The sequence below is a fragment of the Primulina eburnea genome, chromosome 12, assembly GCF_022965805.1.
Source record: "Primulina eburnea isolate SZY01 chromosome 12, ASM2296580v1, whole genome shotgun sequence".
Lineage (NCBI taxonomy): Eukaryota > Viridiplantae > Streptophyta > Magnoliopsida > Lamiales > Gesneriaceae > Primulina > Primulina eburnea.
The window spans coordinates 7,722,317-7,744,589 of record NC_133112.1 but is presented as its reverse complement, the minus strand read 5'-3'; the positions used below and the strand labels follow the sequence as shown (position 1 = coordinate 7,744,589).

The 22,273-nt window shown below is 35.7% G+C and overlaps 2 protein-coding genes across 3 annotated transcripts; both read right to left on the bottom strand.

The window, feature by feature from the left end:
* Positions 1 to 498: 498 nt before the first annotated feature.
* Positions 499 to 2,379, bottom strand: LOC140807518 (large ribosomal subunit protein eL38z/eL38y-like). Its single transcript, XM_073164389.1, has 3 exons — positions 2,236 to 2,379; positions 932 to 1,115; positions 499 to 663 (listed from the first exon to the last, which is right to left on the bottom strand). The coding sequence occupies exons 1-3, from the start codon at positions 2,236 to 2,238 to the stop codon at positions 641 to 643; spliced, it is 210 nt and encodes a 69-aa protein (XP_073020490.1). The 5' UTR covers positions 2,239 to 2,379; the 3' UTR covers positions 499 to 640.
* A 2,798-nt stretch (positions 2,380 to 5,177) lies between these two features.
* On the bottom strand, positions 5,178 to 21,877 carry LOC140807173 (uncharacterized). Of its 2 annotated transcripts, none has more exons than XM_073163907.1 (9): positions 21,453 to 21,877; positions 20,778 to 20,840; positions 20,555 to 20,650; positions 19,819 to 19,866; positions 18,616 to 18,687; positions 18,404 to 18,462; positions 5,939 to 6,026; positions 5,656 to 5,820; positions 5,178 to 5,473 (listed from the first exon to the last, which is right to left on the bottom strand). In XM_073163907.1, the coding sequence occupies exons 1-8, from the start codon at positions 21,762 to 21,764 to the stop codon at positions 5,674 to 5,676; spliced, it is 885 nt and encodes a 294-aa protein (XP_073020008.1). In that variant the 5' UTR covers positions 21,765 to 21,877; the 3' UTR covers positions 5,178 to 5,473; positions 5,656 to 5,673. The 2 variants fall into 2 exon arrangements, with proteins under 2 accessions (XP_073020008.1, XP_073020006.1); XM_073163905.1 differs by having other exon boundaries at positions 5,178 to 5,476; positions 21,453 to 21,876.
* Positions 21,878 to 22,273: the final 396 nt, after the last annotated feature.

The window sequence follows — 22,273 nt, the reverse complement described above, 5'->3', positions numbered from 1 at the left end:
TTTTTTAATGGATGACCCAAATAAAAAATTTGTCTCATAAAATACGATCCGTGAGACTATTTCACATAATTTTTTGCCTTGTAACAAATATCTCAAGTTTTTTTTTAAAAAAAAACTCGATGCATTTCCAAAATAAATTGTTATTAATTAATTGATAACGAAGTTCAACGCAAGTCGATATGGACCTCTACCATATTCTTGGCCTCAGATTAACTCCGACCATTTTACCAGCACTTGCGTTTATCACACGCACACTCACACGCATACACACATACTTAGACAAAAACTTGGGAACATTATCGAAGAAAGTAACCTAAAACATTCCCCTTTTCATATACGTAAGAAACTCGTGAATAAAAGTTTTTTTCCCATTTCGTTTTTTACATTATTATTTATCAAAATTTTCGAATGTGATTTCATATGTCTGCTTGAAAGCTGAAACAACAGATACACATTTAAGAACACAGACTAAAACATAATTTTCAATTTGGACCACAGTGACAAAATACAACAACGCCTTTCATAATAATACCAAAATTTCATTGGGAAACATCAGGCATAAAATTCAACAGGCTATCAAGATTTCTCACTACAAAATAAAATCTTAGACAACAAAAACTTCGGTGTTTTTCCATCAGCTCTAGAGGTCTTGGACGCTCAGACCTATGAATAACAGAACGATTCCAGTTATTTAACGCAGGGTTATAACCGAGTCGGTGATCATGTTCAACGAAAAAATGAAAATAACTACTTAAAAAGAATTTCTAGCATCAACTCGTACGACCAATATACACGTCTAAAGAATGCAAATCATGCACAATAACATGAACTACTCAAAATATAAATAAATCATTACAATAACAATGTAAATTGGCAACAAAGATAAATTGTGTAAACAAGAGGAAAGGGTGTCGAAATAACTATGGCATACCTGGTGGGAGGGATTGCTTCAACTTTTCTGCCTTCTCAGCATCAAACACACAAAGAGTGTAAAGGTACTTGGAGCACCGAACTTTGAACTTTACAGCACCTTTGCTTCTCTTAATTTTAACAGAACGGGCATCCTTCCTTCTTGCAGTGAGAAGGAAATCCTTGATCTCATGGATTTGTTTAGGCTGCAAATTACAAATAGGCAGACAAGAGTTTGCTTAACAGGGCTTAACTGAAGTAAGATAGGAGCCAGCATAAAACATTATTCATTCTTAAAAAATTATATTTAGAATATCTTAAATAAAAATAGTGTGAAACGGGCGACAGGCCTAAAGCATACAAAGATACTTGCGGAGAAGACAAGGCCCAGAAGGGTAGGTTGTCCCCTCAGCCGCTTCTTTTTTCAGTTTTCTTTTAAAACTAGTATAAATTTCATGTGTAATATGAAGGGGAACTCCAAAAGTGATGCAATAACATGTATTAAAAAAATTTGGAACCAAAGCTAACTTTATAAGTTTACCTTTAAACCCTGATGCACTAATAACTAAGTTATCCTATATATATATATTTTAAATGGCAACCTTCTAAAACCTATTTTGGAACAAAAGAGATCAATTAAAAGCAAACTTAAGATTATAAGCAGTAAACAGACCTGGTGCAGACAGCAGACATATAAAAATTTCTAGTTTTTCCAAAACTGGAAACTCAATATTTATATCACACTTACAAATAAATCTTCAACTATCCTAAAGCAATTTTTAGCTGATAGAATAAGCATATATTGCTTGTAAGCAATTTTTCATTGACAAAATCAAGTGCACATAAATAGTTCAGGGTACTATATATCCTAGTTATCACACACCACAGAGCTTGCATTTCGGCTCAAGGCTCGGCCTCTTGGCAGAAAACACGTTTTTTGGATTTGAAGTCTTATGATTCAAACACCACCAACTCCACCTTTCAAAATTAATCAGGTTCAGATGATAACATGGCTTTGAAGTTGAAATCACAAAATCATAACTTTACAAGCAATCGGTCGCAGAACATTTTGTTTCCACATCACTGAAGCCAGCAAATTCATTCAAATATAATCCAACATCAGAGAAGCAACGAATTCTCCTATCACTTTCAAATTTACCACAAAAAAAAAAAGGACCAAATCCTTATCGACAAACTCAACAAAGCATATATTTTGATAGTTTTCGAACATTTCCCATCTAAGTCTCTCCATGTAGAAAATCAAATTTATAAATATCAATTAAACTAAATACATTAGCGGATTAAAGAGTGTAATTAGCAAGGTACCATTGTTTCCAACGAGAGATCGACGGAGACAAGAACCCTAAGCCTCCTACTATTTGATTATATTTTTCTACTTCGAATTCAAGATCGAAGCCTCAAAAGTCAAAACCCAGACGATAATAGCTATAGGACAACATTCGGCCCAAAAACAATTTGGCCACGGCCAATAGACTATCTACACTATAATATTTTAAGTGCGAGCGTATTCAATACAGAGATTTAATTAATTTTTTAAAATAATATTTTTATAAGTTTGATAGATTTTTATTGACTTTTATAGCATCTCATAAATTTATAAAATATTTTCTTATATTCTTGTGTATTTGGTTTGGGATATTATATGCATGACGGATTAATGGTCTCGAAAATGTGTTCTTTCCCTTTTTTTTTTTCTTTTAGAATTAGAAATAAATAAATATAACTGAAAAAAATTTGGTTACAAAAACATACTTACATACTTAGAAATAAATTAGTATCTAATACCTAGCATATATGTGTCAATGCTTGTATTACGCAAATGCCATATATTCAGATTTGCTTGATTTATTCGATGTCACCTTTAGGATATTGCCTTGATTTGTATTCAATGGTTATGTTGTTGATGAAGAGCATTTTCCGACGATTACATCAATTAACATTAATACTACTTATTTGAGATCCTTAACCAAGAAAAAAAAAGGAGAGAGTGATGGGGGAATCACATTTGAAGCCCAAAAAATTCATTAGAAAATATGGGGAACCAAAGGATAAAGTTTATGAACTGAGATATCAATATGTAAAAAGAGCAAGTAGCAAAAGATGAAAGTATAGTGGAAGAAACACGTGTTATAATTGAAAATATCATGAATATATCTATGGCTGAAAAGCCAAGGAACCATCTACATTCACTGAGAATTGAACATGGAAATGAACATCAAGTTCTGTGGTGATTACCAAAACCAGGAGTCGGATGTGATCATTGGAGGTTTCACAGAAGTTTGCCAAGTATAGTTGATCCTTGTGGAGTTTAAGGACATGAATAAAAAAACCCGAGAAAGTTGATTAATGGAAAAGGTTTGAGCAAAAGAAATTTCCGGCACGACTCACTGGAACTCTGAAAATGAGGGTTTTAAGAGGAAAAGTGGCACAAAGAATGGGTACGGTGGCTGAAGCTATAATAGACGTTATTATGTGATAGTGGGTATAATTATACCAACGATGACATAATTCTCGTTGAGCTAATACCTCACTATGTAATATATTTAAACATTTCATCTCTCGGTTAACACAAAAATTTTGTTAACAACTTTGTGAAAATTTTTGTTGAGCTAATACCTTTTTGTAACAAATTTGATCATTTTAATCTCTCTGTTATTTTTTTAAACATGCAGACCTCAGTCTCTATGACAATATTACTCCAAATACTCATCAATGTTTTTTTATATTTTTCATTTTTTCACGTTTAATATATGATTAAATAAATCGAAACAATTGTGATAAATTTGGATTTGTTGTAGAAAAATAGAATTTTTGGGAATTAATTGACTAATATGTTGAGTTAATACCCCATTTGTAACGATATTAGCTCAACGAAAATTTGAATTAGCTCAATATGAATTTGAAGTTGTTCAACATCTTAATCAATTAATTCCCAAAAATACTCATCTTCTACTACAAATCAAAGTTTATCACATCTGTTTTGATTTACTTGCGTCAATTAATCATATATGAACGCAAAAAAGAATGAAAATACGAAGAAAACATTGATGCGTGTTTGATGTAATTTTCTATAGAGACGTGTGTCTGCATGCTCAAAAAAATATAACATAGGGACTGAAATGTTCAAATCCATTACACATGGAGTATTAACTCAACGAGAATTTTCGCAGGGATATCGTCGCAATTTGCATATTAACAGAGAGACTAAAATGCTCAAATCCATTATACAGAGGAATTAGCTTAAAGAGAATTTCACACTAATATTTGACACAATTATCGTATCAAAGAGTTTTTTTTTTTTGTGAGGTAATATAAAGGAGTGTTTTAGAAAACAAAGAATACCGCGAGAGATACTATATAAAATTGTATACCATAGAAATATATTTTTAAAAACCAAAAATCATAATATATACCAAAATTTGGCAAGTCAAGAAAAATACCTTACTACAATCGAGGGACTCTAGTTTCCGGAATTAAATCGAATTAAAAAAAAAAACAAGTTTATTACTTTTTATATTATTTTAAAAATAAGTTTTCAAATGAAATAAAGTAATATATTTAGAAAATCCAAAGATACAACCCGATAAATTCCCACTACATCATAACCGAAATTTGGATTATTGGCGGCTCTACTCTACATTAAGCTTGGAGCATTGCTTTTGAATGAACTGGCGGGCGGGCTTCGAATACAAGCTGCTTAGATTCGGGAAGCTAAGGAAAAGTGTGAAAGGCATGAATCATCGTCGGGTACTCGAGGAAATATGCTTCTTTCACGGATATCTTGAGCCGCTCGTAATACCTTTTCAGCCAATCTTTCTTGGAATCGTATCCCGCAGCCACCACCCAACTTGGATATGTCCTCTGCGTTTGGGCCGTTCACGTTGATCACTTGGTGGTCTCGGTTCATGCCTTCCCCCTCCGGTAGAAACGCTTTCCACATCCAATCGGTTCGTTTAACCGACACGAGTATTTCGACCTCCTGTAGCTCTGTCTCTGCTTTGGTGCGCTCCTCTCCTCCGAGAAAAACGGCTTGATAGCCACCACTCCGATCACCTTCGACGCAGGATTAGTTGACATGAGTGTGTTTTGTTTAAAGACACATATAATCCATTCAATAAATTAATCAACTCGCCATATTTCTTGGTGGGTAGTTGCAAATGGAAATAATTATCAGAAATATTTTATTTGCTTGGCTTCAGATTATAGGACTATATATTGAGCAAAAAATGTATCATAAAACTAATCACCTTGTTATTGCACATCAAATAGTTATTGAATTGGAGATAAGATGTTAAATCATCAAATAGGGAAGAAGTATTCCAGCTCCAGGGTAGAGTATCATTTCACTCGCTCTTGCTAGATTTCTTGTAAAGAAAGCTATTGATACAATTTAAGATACGGTTGAGACTGCCAAAAAAAGGCCAGTTCACTAAAAGAAACATGGTAAACCTTCTTGCAGAAATAGTCCGCTAGTTCTTTATAAAACAGCTCTCTTGTGCCAGTCAAGAAAGTCGTAACCAAGAGGTTAGATGCCTGAAACAACCTGCTGCAATAGAAACACAATCACCAGTCATTGAACTAAGGATGAGTTTCTTATAGTTTTTAAGGATGAGTTTCTTATAGTTTTTAGAAAAGCTTCGGATCAATGAACTGTGCAGTGATAAAGCAAGGATACCGACAGATGAAAGGTCAAGACGTTTAAAGAAAAATGAGTTAAATACATACCAAATTTGTAAGAATAGGTCATCTTCTACGCACTGCAGCGGCCTGACCGCGTCCAGCAATCGCCTGCTGTGAGGCTGGTTGTCCATTAGCTTGTTCCTCAGGCATGTTCATTGCTTGAGTCATGGCATTCATGGCAACGAGCCCAAGAGGGATCAAGTAAATCCACTGAGAAAATAATGAAATTAGCATTTAGCGTGTATTTGTATCCACGTTAAGCACTAACTTGAAGATGAGGGGAAAATTAAATAGCAAAACAAAAAGGAGTGCGTCAGTTTGAACTCACGTATTTAGCCCAGAAGGACCTCTCTGGCTTCATTTCTTCACCTTGTCCATCTTCACCAACAGCTCCTGCTTCTGTAAATATTGGAGTCCTGCTTCAAAATATTGATTCCAATTACAACAATTCCTATGATGACCATGAGCTAGAAATATGCATTCTAGGTTGAAAAAGATTACTATAATGTGTTTAGGCTTATTTTAGAACTATATCATGTGCACTTATCCTAAAATTCTCTACTTTCAACTTGGAACAATTATACGAATATTTGGTACTTTGAATAAATCAGCTCAGTGGCAAAAACATTTTGGGCACTTGGCACATAATAACTTTTTTTTTTTTGATTAAAGACTATTTTGATATAATAATAATTTTGAGTTACAATAAAACGCGGATAAGTAATCCGCGGTGAAGTAACTCCTTTGCTAACATAACCTAATTTGAACCACCGATGAAACTATTGACCTGGCAATACAAACTTCAAATCTCTAACTACATCATTTATGCATAAATGACTAAATTCTTGTAATCTCGTCGTCCATGTTGCAATCCTGAATTTTACTTTTTCCCATACTTGTTCAGCTGAATCATTTTCATCTTCAAAAATTCTTCTATTCCTTTCCAACCATAAGGACCAAAAAACGCAGTAAATAATCATATGCCAGAATTCCTTCAATGTTGATGGTAATGGGCAATCCGAATCAACATATAACAACTCTTTAGCCTGGTTTGGAAGTGCCCATTGTACTCTCATTTCTCTTTGAACTTTTATCCAAATGCAGCGCGCGAATGAGCAATGCAGTAGGATGTGGTCCTGGTTTTCTTCATCTTGCCGACATAAGCAGCACCATTGAGGCCTTAGAACGCAACTCCTCCATCTCTTTTGCACCATGTCACAAGTAGGCAACTTCCCTAAAGCGACGATCCACGAGAAAATCTTAATCTTATGTGGGACATTAATTCTCCAGATTTTTTTGAAGCAATTGAAGAGTGGAAATTCAGAATCGGGGAAAAAAGAATTGTAAAAAGATTTGACAGAAAACACCCCAGACAAATCCCCCAACCAAACTCTATGATCCTCCAAACCCAAACGCAATCTAACTCCATCTAAGACACCTAACATAATTGTGAACTCTCCTATCTCCTCATCAGATAAATCTCTCCTAAACCTCACATCCCAAGTATAAACAGAAAAAGCACCAGTGTTTGCGACATGAATGAAATGACTGATAGGTTTGTTGATTGAGATACAAATACGAAACAATGAAGGAAATCTGACATTAAACGACTCCCCACCCTCCCAGACATCCTCCCAAAATCTAATGAGATTACCCTGATTTGGCACCACCCTAATAAGTTGATGAAAAGCCTGGTAAGACCGAGAAATAAATTTCCAAGGACTTTTGAACGTTGTTTTCTCCGCCAATCCCAAATCCCACCCGTTATCCTGTAACCCGTATTTGCTTTTGATAACCTTTTTCCACAACGTGTCCCTCTCTATCGAACATCTCCACAACCACTTTCCAAGTAGAGCCTTATTTCTGAGGCCGATATTCCCCAATCCCAAACCTCCCTTTTCTTTTGGTTTACACACCTGCTTCCAACCTATCACATGACAATGTTTATCTCCTTCATCACCATCCCACGAGAAATTCCTCATTAACCTTTCCATTTTTGCCGCCACATTTCTTGGAACTCTGAAAAGGGACATAAAATAGGATGGCATAGCGCAAAGGACTGAGTGGATCAAAATAAGGCGTCCACCTCTAGATAGAAAGGCTTTTTTCCAGCTTACTAATTTCTTAGCCATTTTTGAAATCACGGGTTCCAAAACTCCATCTTGGTGGGATTTCCTCCCAACGGTAGACCTAAATACTTGATGGGCCATGACCCCTTTAGCCCCCCAAATGTGACTGCCATTTCTTCCACTTCCTCATCTGGAAAGTTCAGACCAAGCATGACACTCTTGCCCATATTTACTTTCAGCCCTGAAATGATTGAAAAACGTTTGGGTGTGTTTACTATCGCCATCACATCATTCTTTGAATCTGCGAAGAACAGAGCATCGTCTGCGAACTGTAAGTGTGAGATTTCCAGCTTTTCCTTTCCAATTTCGAACCCCTTAACCTCTTTAGATTCCCTAGCCTTATCCACCATTCTTCCCAGCACATCGGCAACAATATTGAATAGAAAAGGTGATAATGGATCACCTTGTCTTAGCCCTCTTTCCCCTCTAATTTTCCCACACGTTCGCCCGTTCACAAATATCGAGAAAGAGACGTTAGAAACACATCCCCTAATCCACCTCCTCCATCTCTCACCGAATCCGTTATGGAGTAGAGCAAAATCTAAAAATTTCCAGTCGACATTATCATATGCTTTTTCTAGATCAACTTTTAGCACCCATCCCTTCTTTTTCTTTTTACGATATTCTTCCACCATCTCGTTCGCAATGAGACAACAATCCAGTATCTGTCTTCCCTTGATAAATGCACATTGGTTTTCCGCAATGGTGTTATCCAAAACCTTTTTCAATCTGTTAACCAAAACCTTTGCCAAAATTTTGTACAAACTTGTAACCAAGCAGATTGGTCGGAAATCCTTAATCTTTCGCGCATCATGTTTCTTGGGAATGAGACAAAGGTAAGTTTCATTTGTGATTCCATTGACCACCCCAGTTTCAAAGAATTCTGCAAACACCTTTAACACATCCATTCGCAATGTATCCCAATTTTTTTGAAAAAATTCCAAGGTGAATCCATCTGGCCCTGGCGCTTTTGTGCCATCACAATCAAACACTGCCTTTTTGATTTCTTCCTCCTCAAAATGTTTTTCCAACTCCTCTGCTTCAACACTCATAATCGGTGCCCAATGCAGCCCATCAATGCCCATCCCCGAATCATCGGATCTCCCCCCTTCCCCTTTTGTCTTCGTGAACAATTTCTGATAAAACTTTACAATTTCAAGCTCAATCTGCTTTTCCTCAGTAATAACTCTGCCGTCTTCCACTTCCACTCCCTCAATCAATGCTTTGTTCCTTCTATTATTCAATACTGCGTGAAAGAACTTTGTGTTTTGGTCCCCTTGTTGTAACCACTTAAGTTTCGCTTTTTGGCTTTGAATCAGAAAATTTGCAAAGGATGTTTTTTCCAGCTCACATTGTACCACCCTCCTCTCATCGTTCAACTCCTCTGACCAAAGTCCAGCTGCCTCGAGACCATCCAGTTGCTTAATTTTGTTGCTCAGCTCTTGGATTCTCACACGGACGTCTCCGAACACTTCCTTATTCCAATCTGAAACATCTTTTTTCATCATTTTCAGCTTCTGCATGAATTTATATCCTTCCCACCCCTGAACCCCCTCTTTGTTCCACCATGACCTTACAAGTTCTTTGAATTTGCGGTGAGCCAGCCATGCGTTTTCAAATCTGAATGGGGCCGGTCCCCATCGCAGCTTAGATGTGTTTAGCAAGACTGGGCAATGATCCGAGGTGAGTCTTGGAAGCACCGTTTGTCTGAAGTTCGGAAATAAATGCCTCCATCCTGCAGAAAATAAAAATCTGTCCAACCGACTACAAATTGGGGCTGCTCTGAAGTTGGACCACGTGAATTTGGCATTTAATAGCGGTGGATCAAAAAGCTCCAACTCCTCTATCAAAGCATCAAAGCAGGACATACTTGTAGTTAATGAATTGCTGTTTAGTTTTTCTCCCAAATTCCGCACCACGTTGAAATCACCTCCGAGGCACCAAAGATCACCACAAATTACTTTCAACCCCGCTAATTCATCCCAAAACAATTCTCTCAACTTCGGCTTCACAGGCCCATAGATGGCTGAAAGCCACCAACTTATCTCATCAGACTTGGAAATCTCAATGGATACCGAGAATTCCCCAATCAGATTGTTAAGGACTTTCACTATTCTGGGATCCCACATGATAAGAATTCCCCCAGACCTACCAGCCGAAGGCAAACAAACCCAATCAACAAATCGTGATTTCCAAACACTTGCCACAAAATTGGTATCTATCTTTACACGTTTTGTCTCCAAAAGAACCACAATTTTCGGCCTTTCCTTTTGAATTATTGATCGAACTAGTTATCTTCTCCTCACTGCCCCCCACCTCTAATATTCCAAGCGCAAATCTTCATCTAAAAAATTTTGGACCCCTCGAAGTGGAACCTTATCATAACTGATTCCGCATTGAAGTCTGTACATTTCCCTTTTTAAGCGACATTTCAGCGGCTTTTCTTTGTATCCTACATTTACAGCTAAACCAACCCCTGCTTCTTGTTCTTCGAACAAGTCCTTATCCTCCCCCACTTTCGATGCTGATAAATCTCTGATATTACAAGGCTTTTCATCAACTTTACCTAACCCACTCCCTACAAGACCACTAGACTCGCCCAAGGCTTTGAAAGGTGACGATAAAATAGCATTTAACGATACAAAATGATATAGAAAGGATGAATGATTACCGATCAATACCTGTCCCACAAAAGGTTTATTAATTTCTCGGCGTTCATCGTTTGTGTTGGTCTTTTTAAGCGTTGGGGTTGGGATCAACGCATCCAAATCTGCAGCATATTCTTCAACCGGTTCAACGTTTGAATTGATCTTCGTAGACTTCGGAGTTGAGAACAACTCATCCAAATCTGCCGCAGCGTCTTCAAAAGGTTCAGGATATTCTGAACTGATATACCCAACACTGTCTGACTCGATGGAGTCAAACTCCTCTTCTAGCAATTCATCCAGGGGCGGATTTAGTGTAGGGCGAACGGGACCGCGGCCCCCCCAAAAAATTTAAAAAAAAAATTTAGTATATATTAATTTTTTTTAAACTAAATATATAAACAGATATATATATACATGGCCCCCCAAAATGAATGATACGTCCATGTATCTCAGTGGCTAAAGCCAATTATAACATTTGCTCCACCCGATTTCGAAACCTGATCCCTCACTACAAAAAAAAGACCCCATAGCGACGGTTTTGTTAAAACCGTCGTTATAATAGCGACGGTGTTTACACAAACTGATCGGCGACGGTTTTGCAAACCCGTCGCTAGGCGAGCCGCCGTCCCGGGTCAGCTAACAACTGGATTCAGCTGCGTTTTTGGTAATTATTGCTGGAAATAATTGACAGTACTCATACTTATTTTCAGAAAGCAGGTAATTCTACATCCTCTTGAACTTATGGATTATTGAATTCATGTTTGATTTATGAGATTTTATTGTGTTATGATGTTAGTTGATTTAAACGATCAGATTTTATTTATTGTTTCAGGTGTAGTTTTTTTTTCATAAATGGGAAAATCCGGTACAATTGATAAATTCTTTAAGAGGAAGATACCAAATCAATTAGATTCACCCAACTCTACAGCTCAGTCCATAGCCTCGGATGATAATCTTCCACCTGAGGTTGAGTCTCAAAAGTTTAGAAAGGTTGAAAATATCGGGGTTGATCTTAACTTGTTAGAGCGTGATCCAGGATTGCGTCGACAAATATGGGAACTCTCCCAATGAACAAGAGGAAATTCGTCGAGCTTATCTAAATCTGAAAGCATTTCAGCCAATACTTTCAGAATACCCACTAAACAAAAACAGTCTTCATCCTCGCAGGTTTCAATCGTCCTGGTATGAGCTTTTTCCTTGGTTAGAGTATTCTCTAGCAAAAGATAAAGCTTTCTGCTTTCCATGCTTTACCTTTAACAAGCCATCTGGATGTCCGAAGCAAACTGCATTTACAGTTGATGGATTTGATAATTGGAAGAAGGTTCGAAGTGGAAAAACATGTTCTTTCCAATGTCATATTGGAAAAGATAATGTATCATCACCCCCATCGTATTGCAGAAAAGGCATGTGATGATTTAATGAACCAACCTCGACATATACAAAGATTTTTAGAAGGGGCGGATCTAGGATTTCGACACTGGGGGGGCCGCTTACAAAAGACAAACAAAAATTTAGAAGGGAAAAGACAAAAATTCTACGGGTTATATTGAACAAAACATCAACCGTACGTTTCTTAACAAAAGTATTTCTAACTAAAAGGAATTCGACGTTCCTTAAAGTTTTCAAAATCTTCAATGATAGTATCAATACAAATATTTTTAGCAATTTCTCTTTCAATAAATATCATCAATGCATCCGAGAGAAAAGCATCCTCCATTTTGCTCCGAAACCGAGTTTTGACGATATTCATAGCAGAGAATGATCGTTCTGTAGTAGCTGTAGAAACTAGAAGAGTCAACACAAGCACGATCACTCTAAAAACAAGGTCGTATATATCAGCTTTTTTAGTCTTCACCAACCATTGACACAACTCAGAAAGAGTTGAAAGACTTTTGTAGTATGGCCCTATAGCTACATTATGCACATAATGCTTCAACTGCATCTCTAGTCGCTCTTTTTCGTCACTAGTAAAATCTTGTGGATAAAACTTTTCAACCAATTTGCATATATCCAGATATCTCAATGAGTCACATGCATTTTGAGGATTTAAGGCAGAACTAAGCATAAGTAACTCCACCGCATCTTCATTAAAACGCACATTAATTTCTTGCATTTGTGAATCTATCGTAGCATAAAATAAGTCTACCCGATAATGATGCTCAATGGTGAAATTGCCTTGATGACGACGAGCTCTACCTCGCCTATCAACATATTGAGCACTAAAATCAGGAACATCAATATTACGAGCCACGCAAAAAGACTTCACTTTTTCAAGCAAATCATCCCATTTGTCATCCCTTAGCTCTTGAAGTAATTCTTTTGTAGATGACACTAGCTCCATTGCATTCAAAATGTCTTGAGACTTACGTTGCAATGTCTGACAAAGAACATCTGTGATCTCCATAATTTCTCTCATAAGATGCAAGATGAATACAAAATCAAATGAAGTCATTTCATCATAAACAGATGTTGCATCTGCTCGTTGGGAAGGAAGCCCATCTTCCATAACTTTGAGCAATACCGTACATGATGCACTAAACATCTTGATCAAGCTCGACACAGATCTAAAATGAGAACTCCAACGCGTGTCAGCTGCCCGTTGTAAAGTGCACAACTGATTAAGTCCACGCCCTTGTCTCAAGTTCATTAATAGAAATCAACTGAGCAATGTCATCTGTGTGAGCTTCCTTCAATTCATCATTACGCTTGCACGAAGCACCAACAATATTAACTATGAAAGTTAATTTATCGAAAAACTGATGAATGGGAGTTACATTTTTTGCTGCTCCAACAAGAGCCAACTACAGTCTATGGGCAAAGCAATGAACATAATAAACCGACTTACAATCTTTCAAAATCAAAGCTTGCAATCCATTGAACTCACCCCTCATATTGCTAGCACCATCATAACCTTGACCTCTAATATTTTGAACATCCAAATTGTAATGTGCCAAAGAAGAATATATAGCATTCTTTAATGTCAAAGCTGTCGTATCTGACACATGAACAAGCCCAAAAAAACGTTCTTGCATGCATCCATCTTTGTCCACAAACCTCAACACTATAGACAATTGTTCTCTTTTCGACTCATCACGAGCTTCATCGACGACTATGCAATACTTGCTCCCTGCAATTTCTTCACGAATTATATTTTTCATTCGGATTGAGAACATGTGAAGTATTTGCTTTTGAATATCATGGCATGTGTACTTGGCATTTTTCGGGGCTTTCTCTATTGCACATGAAAGTTCATCATTATACAAGGCCACAATATCAAGAAATTCAAGAAAATTTCCACGATTAGATGAATTAGAGCTCTCATCATGACCTCGAAAAGGAACGCCTTGAAGTGCAAGCAACCGAACTACATGTATACCAACTTTCAACCGAAGACGATTTCTTGCATCTGTTTCTGAGCTAACTTTGTCGAAAAATCTTTGTATATGTCGAGGTTGGTTCATTAAATCATCACATGCCTTTTCTGCAATACGATGGGATGATGATACATTATCTTTTCCAATATGGCATTGGAAAGAACATGTTTTTCCACTTCGAACCTTCTTCCAATTATCAAATCCATCAACTGTAAATGCAGTTTGCTTCGGACATCCAGATGGCTTGTTAAAGATAAAGCATGGAAAGCAGAAAGCTTTATCTTTTGCTAGAGAATACTCTAACCAAGGAAAAAGCTCATACCACGACGATTGAAACCTGCGAGGATGAAGACTGTTTTTGTTTAGTGGGTATTCTGAAAGTATTGGCTGAAATGCTTTCAGATTTAGATAAGCTCGACGAATTTCCTCTTGCTCATTGGGAGAGTTCCCATATTTGTCAACGCAATCCTGGATCACGCTCTAACAAGTTAAGATCAACCCCGATATTTTCAACCTTTCTAAACTTTTGAGACTCAACCTCAGGTGGAAGATTATCATCCGAGGCTATGGACTGAGCTGTAGAGTTGGGTGAATCTAATTGATTTGGTATCTTCCTCTTAAAGAATTTATCAATTGTACCAGATTTTCCCATTTATGAAAAAAAAAACTACACCTGAAACAATAAATAAAATCTGATCGTTTAAATCAACTAACATCATAACACAATAAAATCTCATAAATCAAACATGAATTCAATAATCCATAAGTTCAAGAAGATGTAGAATTACCTGCTTTCTGAAAATAAGTATGAGTACTGTCAATTATTTCCAGCAATAATTACCAAAAACGCAGCTGAATCCAGTTGTTAGCTGACCCGGGACGGCGGCTAGCCGAAGAAGACGCCGGAGCTTTGCCGGTGACTGGAAATAGTGAGGAAATCAATCTGGAAACAGGTGGAACAAATTACAAACTAATTAATTACAGCAATAAAACAAAGAGCAAAATATTAAAAGATGGAACAAACTAATTAATTACAGCAATACAGCCCACGAAAAATCAGATGGAAGATCACATCGACGAGCAAATCTACGAGATAAATACGAAACAATGTCAGTACAAAATAAAAAAATCGATACTCCGAAAAAATTGATAAGAGTATAGAAAAATAGCGACGGTTTTATTAAGAACCGTCTCTATATAGCGACGGTAAAGCATGTTACCGTCGCTATATAGCGACAGTGATGAGAAGCCCGTCGCAATATAGCGACGGTTTTGACAAGAACCGTCGCCGATCTGGATCGGCGACGGTTTTTGCAAACCCGTCGCTATATTGCGACGGGTTTAACCTAACCGTCGCCGATCTAAACACCGTCGCTATTATAACGACGGTTTTAACAAAACCGTCGCTATGGGGTCCGTTTTTTTGTAGTGAGGGATCAGGTTTCGAAATCGGGTGGAGCAAATGTTATAATTGGCTTTAGCCACTGAGATACATGGACGTATCATTCATTTTGGGGGGCCATGTATATATATCTGTTTATATATTTAGTTTAAAAAAAATTAATATATACTAAAAAAAAATTTAATTTTTTGGGGGGGGCCGTGGCCCCCGTTCGCCCTACACTAAATCCGCCCCTGATTATTTCCCAAACCCGCCAATATCTTCTTGCCATTCACAACAACTTGAGCGTATGTCTGCTTTTCATAAACTTCATAACCCTTTGAATCAAAAGTTTCAACCCTGATTCTGATCTCTGTAGGTCTTCCTTCCAATGGAATACTCATCTTGGTTTGAATAAATCCACCTTCAGTACCCTTCACCTTAATCTTCGCTGCTCCGATCATTCTGAAGTGTAGTGTCTCAGGGCTAATGGCCAACAATCCCCCACAAAGATCTCCAATAATTTTAAATGTATTTGGCGACCATAGATCCCAAGGTAATCCTCGTATCCAAATCCAGCTATTGCAGCAACTTTCAACCGAATCCAACGTATTAATGTCCTTGGACCATCTATCGAATTCCAAATACACTTTGGAATCGAAGTATCCTTTTTTTAAGTTGATGTAGAACGTATACTCATCCGCATTCGAGGGCCACCATAGAGCTTTGTTGGCTTGAAATGGGAATAGCTTAATGTTTCTGGTCGTGACTTTACGGAGAACTTCTTCAATTAGCTTCCACGAACAGGTTGCTCTGTCTCTGGTAATGATGATAGCTTCATTCCAATTCTTGTGGACTTGCTGCATGTTATGTTCGTCCAAATCTGACTTAAGTTCCCTTTTGCTATGCCTCTCCACCAAACCCTTCTTTTGATGGATAATACAAGGATTGGGATGAGATTTTTCGTGATTGGGGAGTTGCCGAGAAAACTGCCTGTAATAATCTCCCGATATCAGCTTATCCATTGCCTTGGATAACTTAATCCACCGATTGCGTTGACGCCACTTGGTACAATAGTAGTAAACTTTTTCCCTTCTTTATTGAACTTAGACATTTCAATGAATCGTCTGCGTTTGTTTTTGAAACTCTGGATTGTGAAAACCGCATTACTGCCTCTGAATCGGCGAAAGGACGAGCCTGCTTGCTTTGAGTAAATGTATTCTCTGAAAATAAGATTAATCCACCGTGCCTCATCGCGATTAAAGTCCAGCATATAGCAAGCATTCCTGGTTTTTTCGGACCACCATATGGATCTGCCATCCGAGCTCAATCTCAAGGCAAACGTCTTAAAATCAATCCTAATCGTCTCGTCCCCATTATGAGCCCGTGGTGCGAGAGATCCATCCCTGAAATTTCTGATGTTGTTTGCAGTCATTACGAACACTGGAAAACGAGTTGAAAGTTAAGCTTTGATTTTTAAAACGACACTTAATGGATGGTGACGCCGGCCGTTGGCCGGCGCCGGGGTTTGACGAAATAGAAGATCGATAAGGCTTAGAAGTTGTCGGAATAAATTTGAAAAAAGGAAGACCCGGTAAACCTAGATCTGGAAATGGGCAGGAGCATTTTCAAAAAATTCTCTCACTAGTTTTTGCAATAGTGAAATCCCATTAATTGGCACATAATAACTCACACAAACAACCACGCAACTCCAAAAATCTATATCTATATACCTATAAAAGTGTGGATAAAGGGCATTGTTTTCCAATTGTGCAATGACAAAATTAACCTTTTATATACTCTTCAAGAAAAGAATGTAACTTCTATATTAATTTTATCAAATAACTCATCTTTATACTACATTTAAATGTTTTATCCTTTTAATTTTATCTCTACGTTTTTTTCCCAATGATTTTATTGTAATTTTGTAATTATATTTTTAGTGCAATTTCTAATTAAGTAATAAATTATAGTATCACAAAAAGATATATGAAAAATTTATAACTATATATGCAATAGTAGAATAACTAACATATTTTGATGGGTTTTTAACAAAAAATTGAAAGTAAAGAGTTTAATTTTGATTTTAAAAGATAGTACGATTTCAAAAAATATGGAAAAAAACATCTATAACGAATATATATGTTATGGGCATAATTATTTTATTAAATTGTATAACTAAAAAATTACATGTATTGCTTGTGAAATCAATCATCAATCAAGACTTTGAATATGTAATTCATGAAAAGAGATTTAATGAACAATAAAAATACTCTAAGTTATTTCTACTGTAAAAACAATATATAATATAATCCTTATAATAAATAAATTATAATGATCGTTGATTAGTATTTGTCAAAGTATCAGAATTTTTACATATGAAATTTAATATCTTTATTTAATTATTTTGAAATCAAACTAATTAATTCAATAGATACAAAAATAACATTTCTTTATGAAAGTTTATTTCTTTTCTTATATTTCAAAATTTAATGGTGAAAATCATACCAAAAGTTTAAAATCTATATTTAATAATTATTATATGAGTTTATTGATATTTATCATATAATTCTTTACATATGTTGATTTATTTATTATTTTAAAACTTATTTAACAAGAAATTAATAGAAATCAATGTTAGTCTACGAAATATCGATATAGAATTTATTGTCCATGATATAGATTTGTAAAAATAAAAAGTAAAAACATTCTTAGGAGGTTAAATAAAAATTATAAGTTATATTTTACTATCAATATTACTATTTCATTTGTTTTAATATTGTTTTTATGAGTTAGTCACTGTGATTTTAAATTGATAATTATTTGTTTTTAGTATGCTTAGATTTTGTAGATTATGATTTATACATTGATAAAATCCATAATTTGGTTGATTTTTAGATTATTATGCTTTATATATGGTGTTTGAATATATAATTTTTTTAAAAAAATTGTTTCAGTTTATTTTGTTCTATATATTATGTTCATTACAATTTATTATATAACATAAAATCAACTATTTGAATTTTAATTTAACAATTTTGAAAGTACGTCTAATATGATAAGAAATTAAGCCCAGATAAATAACAAAATGATTCAAATTGTTTTTTAGAAAATCAATTTTTTTTAATTTTTATAATATAATTGATATTACGTGTAACGCACGTGCATCATGCTAGTAAACTTGAAATACATATGGGATCATTTGTTCAAATAAAATAATATTAAATGTAAATTTAAAAGGACAAGCCAAAAAGATATTACCTAGGGGCCATATCACTGCTCTTCAAGACTGTATGAGACTTAAAAGACCACTTTGAAGGCTGATTTAAAATTAGCAAGTACAAAGAAACAATAAGTAATATAATACAAGACAAGTCCCAAGTAACCAGTAAAAACTTGTGAAGAAAATAGAATACATGGGAAATAAATGGAAGGTAACCAACATTCTTAATGGTCTGTCAGGACAGGCTTACCAATCTTAACAGGCGGGGATATTGGCAAAACCCTGGAGAGCCATAATTAACAGCCAATATATTCACACCTTCCTGTCATCCATACAAAATCTCAAAAACAAAAATATCGAAAGATACTCCTTGACAAGAAAAAAACAGCGCACTTAATCATCACATAGCCAATTCTTCACCCAAGAAACCATTAAAAGACCATAAAATGGTTGATTTCACATTTCAATTCCTTGTTCAAGTTATATTTGAGGACATCAAACAAATCCAGTTAACTAAATTGTTTGGTGACTTGGTCATAAATTGTTTCAGGTAATATTTATTCTCATTACCTAGAAAACAGACTTTAGGAATGTTTGGTTGATCAATTATTAGACGAAAGACAAAGCAAAGACTTCAAAATTAGTGGACCAAATACATCATAGAAAATTTCAAATTTGCTTTATTTGTTTGCGCAAGGATTGAACAGCTGTTAAAGAGAAGGAAAGCATTGTTAAACATAGAGTATTATAATCCAAAATGCATGAATTTCCAATTTGATCAATTATTAGACGAAAGACAAAGCAAAGACTTCAAAATTAGTGGACCAAATACATCATACGAAATTTCAAAATTGCTTTATTTGTTTGCACGAGGATTGAACAGCTGTTAAAGAGAAGGAAAGCATTGTTAAACATAGAGTATTATAATCCAAAATGCAAGAATTTCCAAATTTGTGGGAATGACAAACAAATCGTAACGGAAATAACATCCATTACGAAGTTTCCAACAACTCCTTTCAAAGTCTTTCAAGTACTACATGATTAATAACCTGATTCCTATTGCGTGGACAGAGGAAAGGGTGCATCGGAAGTAGAAAATTAGGAAATACAAAGTTACTAGTTAGTTGCAAGGACACGGGGAGCAGTTCAATGGCGATCGTAGCGAAAGTGAAGAAAATGGAGCCGTAATTATTGCTGTAGTCTTTGCTTTTTTGTCTCTTTTAAAACTTTGAACTTTCGTATGACCTAGAGCTAACAGTAATAATTTCAATTTTTTCCTGATAATATTTCAGGAAAGTGTATTGTCAACTCTGAATTCAACAAACTAACATGCATGTCCACAAAAGTTTCGACCAATGAGATCCATGCCTATACATGATGACGATCTACAATTCGATTACAGTAGTACAGCATGTTTCACCACAGAAAATTGCATGGTTAGGGAAATTATTACCATGTGTATGACAAAATGCTCATCCAAAGTATCCCGAATAAGACATCTCTGCAAACCAACCAGAACAGTAAATAAAACAATATCGTGGATACAAAACACAGATCGAAGCAACGAAATAGTCATTTCAAAATTAGGATTACACAATAACAAATCAGGTCAGTATAATTATAACATGTGGATTATTTCATGCTATTGCACACAGAATGCTAAAACACCAGTTGAAAGGTAAGAGTGTTTATTGCTGCAGTATTAAAGGTAAGTTCATAATATTTAATTTCCACGTAAGGTTCATCCACATAGAAACTGGATGACGAGTTGTCAACTTGAAAGACTAAGAACTCAACATCATGAATAGATACGACTACCACTAGAACTAAGATAAAAACTCCTACTTAATTTTCACTTTTCAGAAACTAAATGAAATTTCTTTTAATCTAGACCAAACTCAACTAGAACTTGCCAGGAAATAAAGAGGGGCATAAAAAATTATGAAGATCAAGAGCCAATACAGCTGGAGGTACCCTTAATCTTTATCTTAGAACCTGTCCACTAACAAAAAAAGCAGACACAACTAAGGCATGCCGTTGCACTTAATTTAACAGCCTCAACATGCTGGCCAAAAACTTTGAGCGAAACTTGCCAGATTAAATATCAATCCAAAATGCACACCGCACACTCAAAAATGCACGTGTAAAAATCATTCAAGTTCCAAACACAAATTCATTTGCAAACCCACCGCCTTAACAGATGAGAAAACATAGTCTCGTCCAAGAGTGTTCAACAGGTTGGATGGTAATCTTATCCTATAAAAGTCATCTTCTTCCAAAAGTCTCTGCAAGATTATTTCGCAAAGTGTGTCACACCCAGTAAGAAGAAAAATCTCAAATCCAATATGTTCAAAATTCAAAGGTAACACTCAAATTCGAGTCATAATGACCGGAATTGCAACATGGGTTTACTTTGAAATCCACTTTATGCGTCTCAGTGAAGATGTTCCTCGAGAACCGAAGCTTTGTGAGTGTCTGTCACATATAACTAAAATTAATGTTCATCCCAAAAAACAATAAAATGTGCTACAAACAATTGATTTGCTAACTGCTATCCTCTTGGAACAGGGCATCATCAATTTATACATGTTAATAAGAAATATTTGACATTGCTATTCGTAATCGATTTCCAACAAAACTTTTGAACAAAATCACAGAAACTATACAAGGAGCAAAATGGTGCTAATGATTTGCACTATACATCGGCATATTCAGCTCACAATTAATCTAAATCAGGCCAAAGGGATAAATTCTCTTGCATCTTAAAACATATGAATATCAGTGTCAGATGAAAAGGAGATTTACGCCACAAAACACTGCACCTGATTCCAAGTGCTTGTCCTCGAACTAGCAGAACTATTTCAGCATTCTTCCAATAAGTTCTTTGAGAATAATTTATCCCCAAAATCTCAGTTACTAATCAGATGCTTTTCCCATCAATGTGTCCACGTTTTTCCTTTATTATTATTATTATATATTCTAGCTAAAATAAATTTTGTTCGACCCACATACATTAACAAACCAGTAACTAAACAAAAAACCAACGCTGATGCACAAGTGTGTCTAGTAGAAGTGCCGGAACAGTACCACGCCACCATGCGACCACGTTTTGAGCCTACCCGAGAAACTTCCTGCGGGTGAGAACTCGGACTCGCCGAAGGCGTGCTCGAGGGTGAACTGGACTTTGGAGTCCGGATCCGAACTGGAATCCAACGACCGCATACGGGCAGAAGGAGTCGGAGAAACGGGTCGGGTGCTTCCAACAGGGTCAGGAGATCGGCCGCCCTCGAGCCCAAACTTTTCATCGTCTACGGGGAGCTCATCGGATTGGAACCCATACGACGTTGTAATGGACAGGAAGAGGACTACAGACAGCAAGATTGAAAGGTTGGATTTCATGGCTGATTCGATCAAAGGTTTGATGGGTGAACCGATTATGCTTTCAACTCCAAACTCAGTGGGCAGTTGTACATTTTAGGAAACATCAACAAAAAATTAAACTTGGAAAATGGTACAATTTTGGATTTTTGTTTCACAACTTGTTAAAGCTCTGATTTTAATATATTAATTTTTAATTTTTGATTATTTTGATATGATTAATGACAGTATTTAACAAATCATTAATTTTTGATGTTATATAAATATATTTCGATATTATACCAGTATTTTCAATATAATATCGTTATTTTTTATTGACACATCAACCATTGAATCAAATAATTAAAAATTAAAAATTAATATAAAAAAACAATCTTTATGAAAACGTAATATAACAAAAGTTCAAAATTGAACTGACAAATAACTATTATCTCAATTAAATAATATGAAAAATCAAGGATAGGTTTAGCAAAATATGAAATAATATTAATAGTAATAATGTTAAAAATTTTAAAATTAATAATTAACAT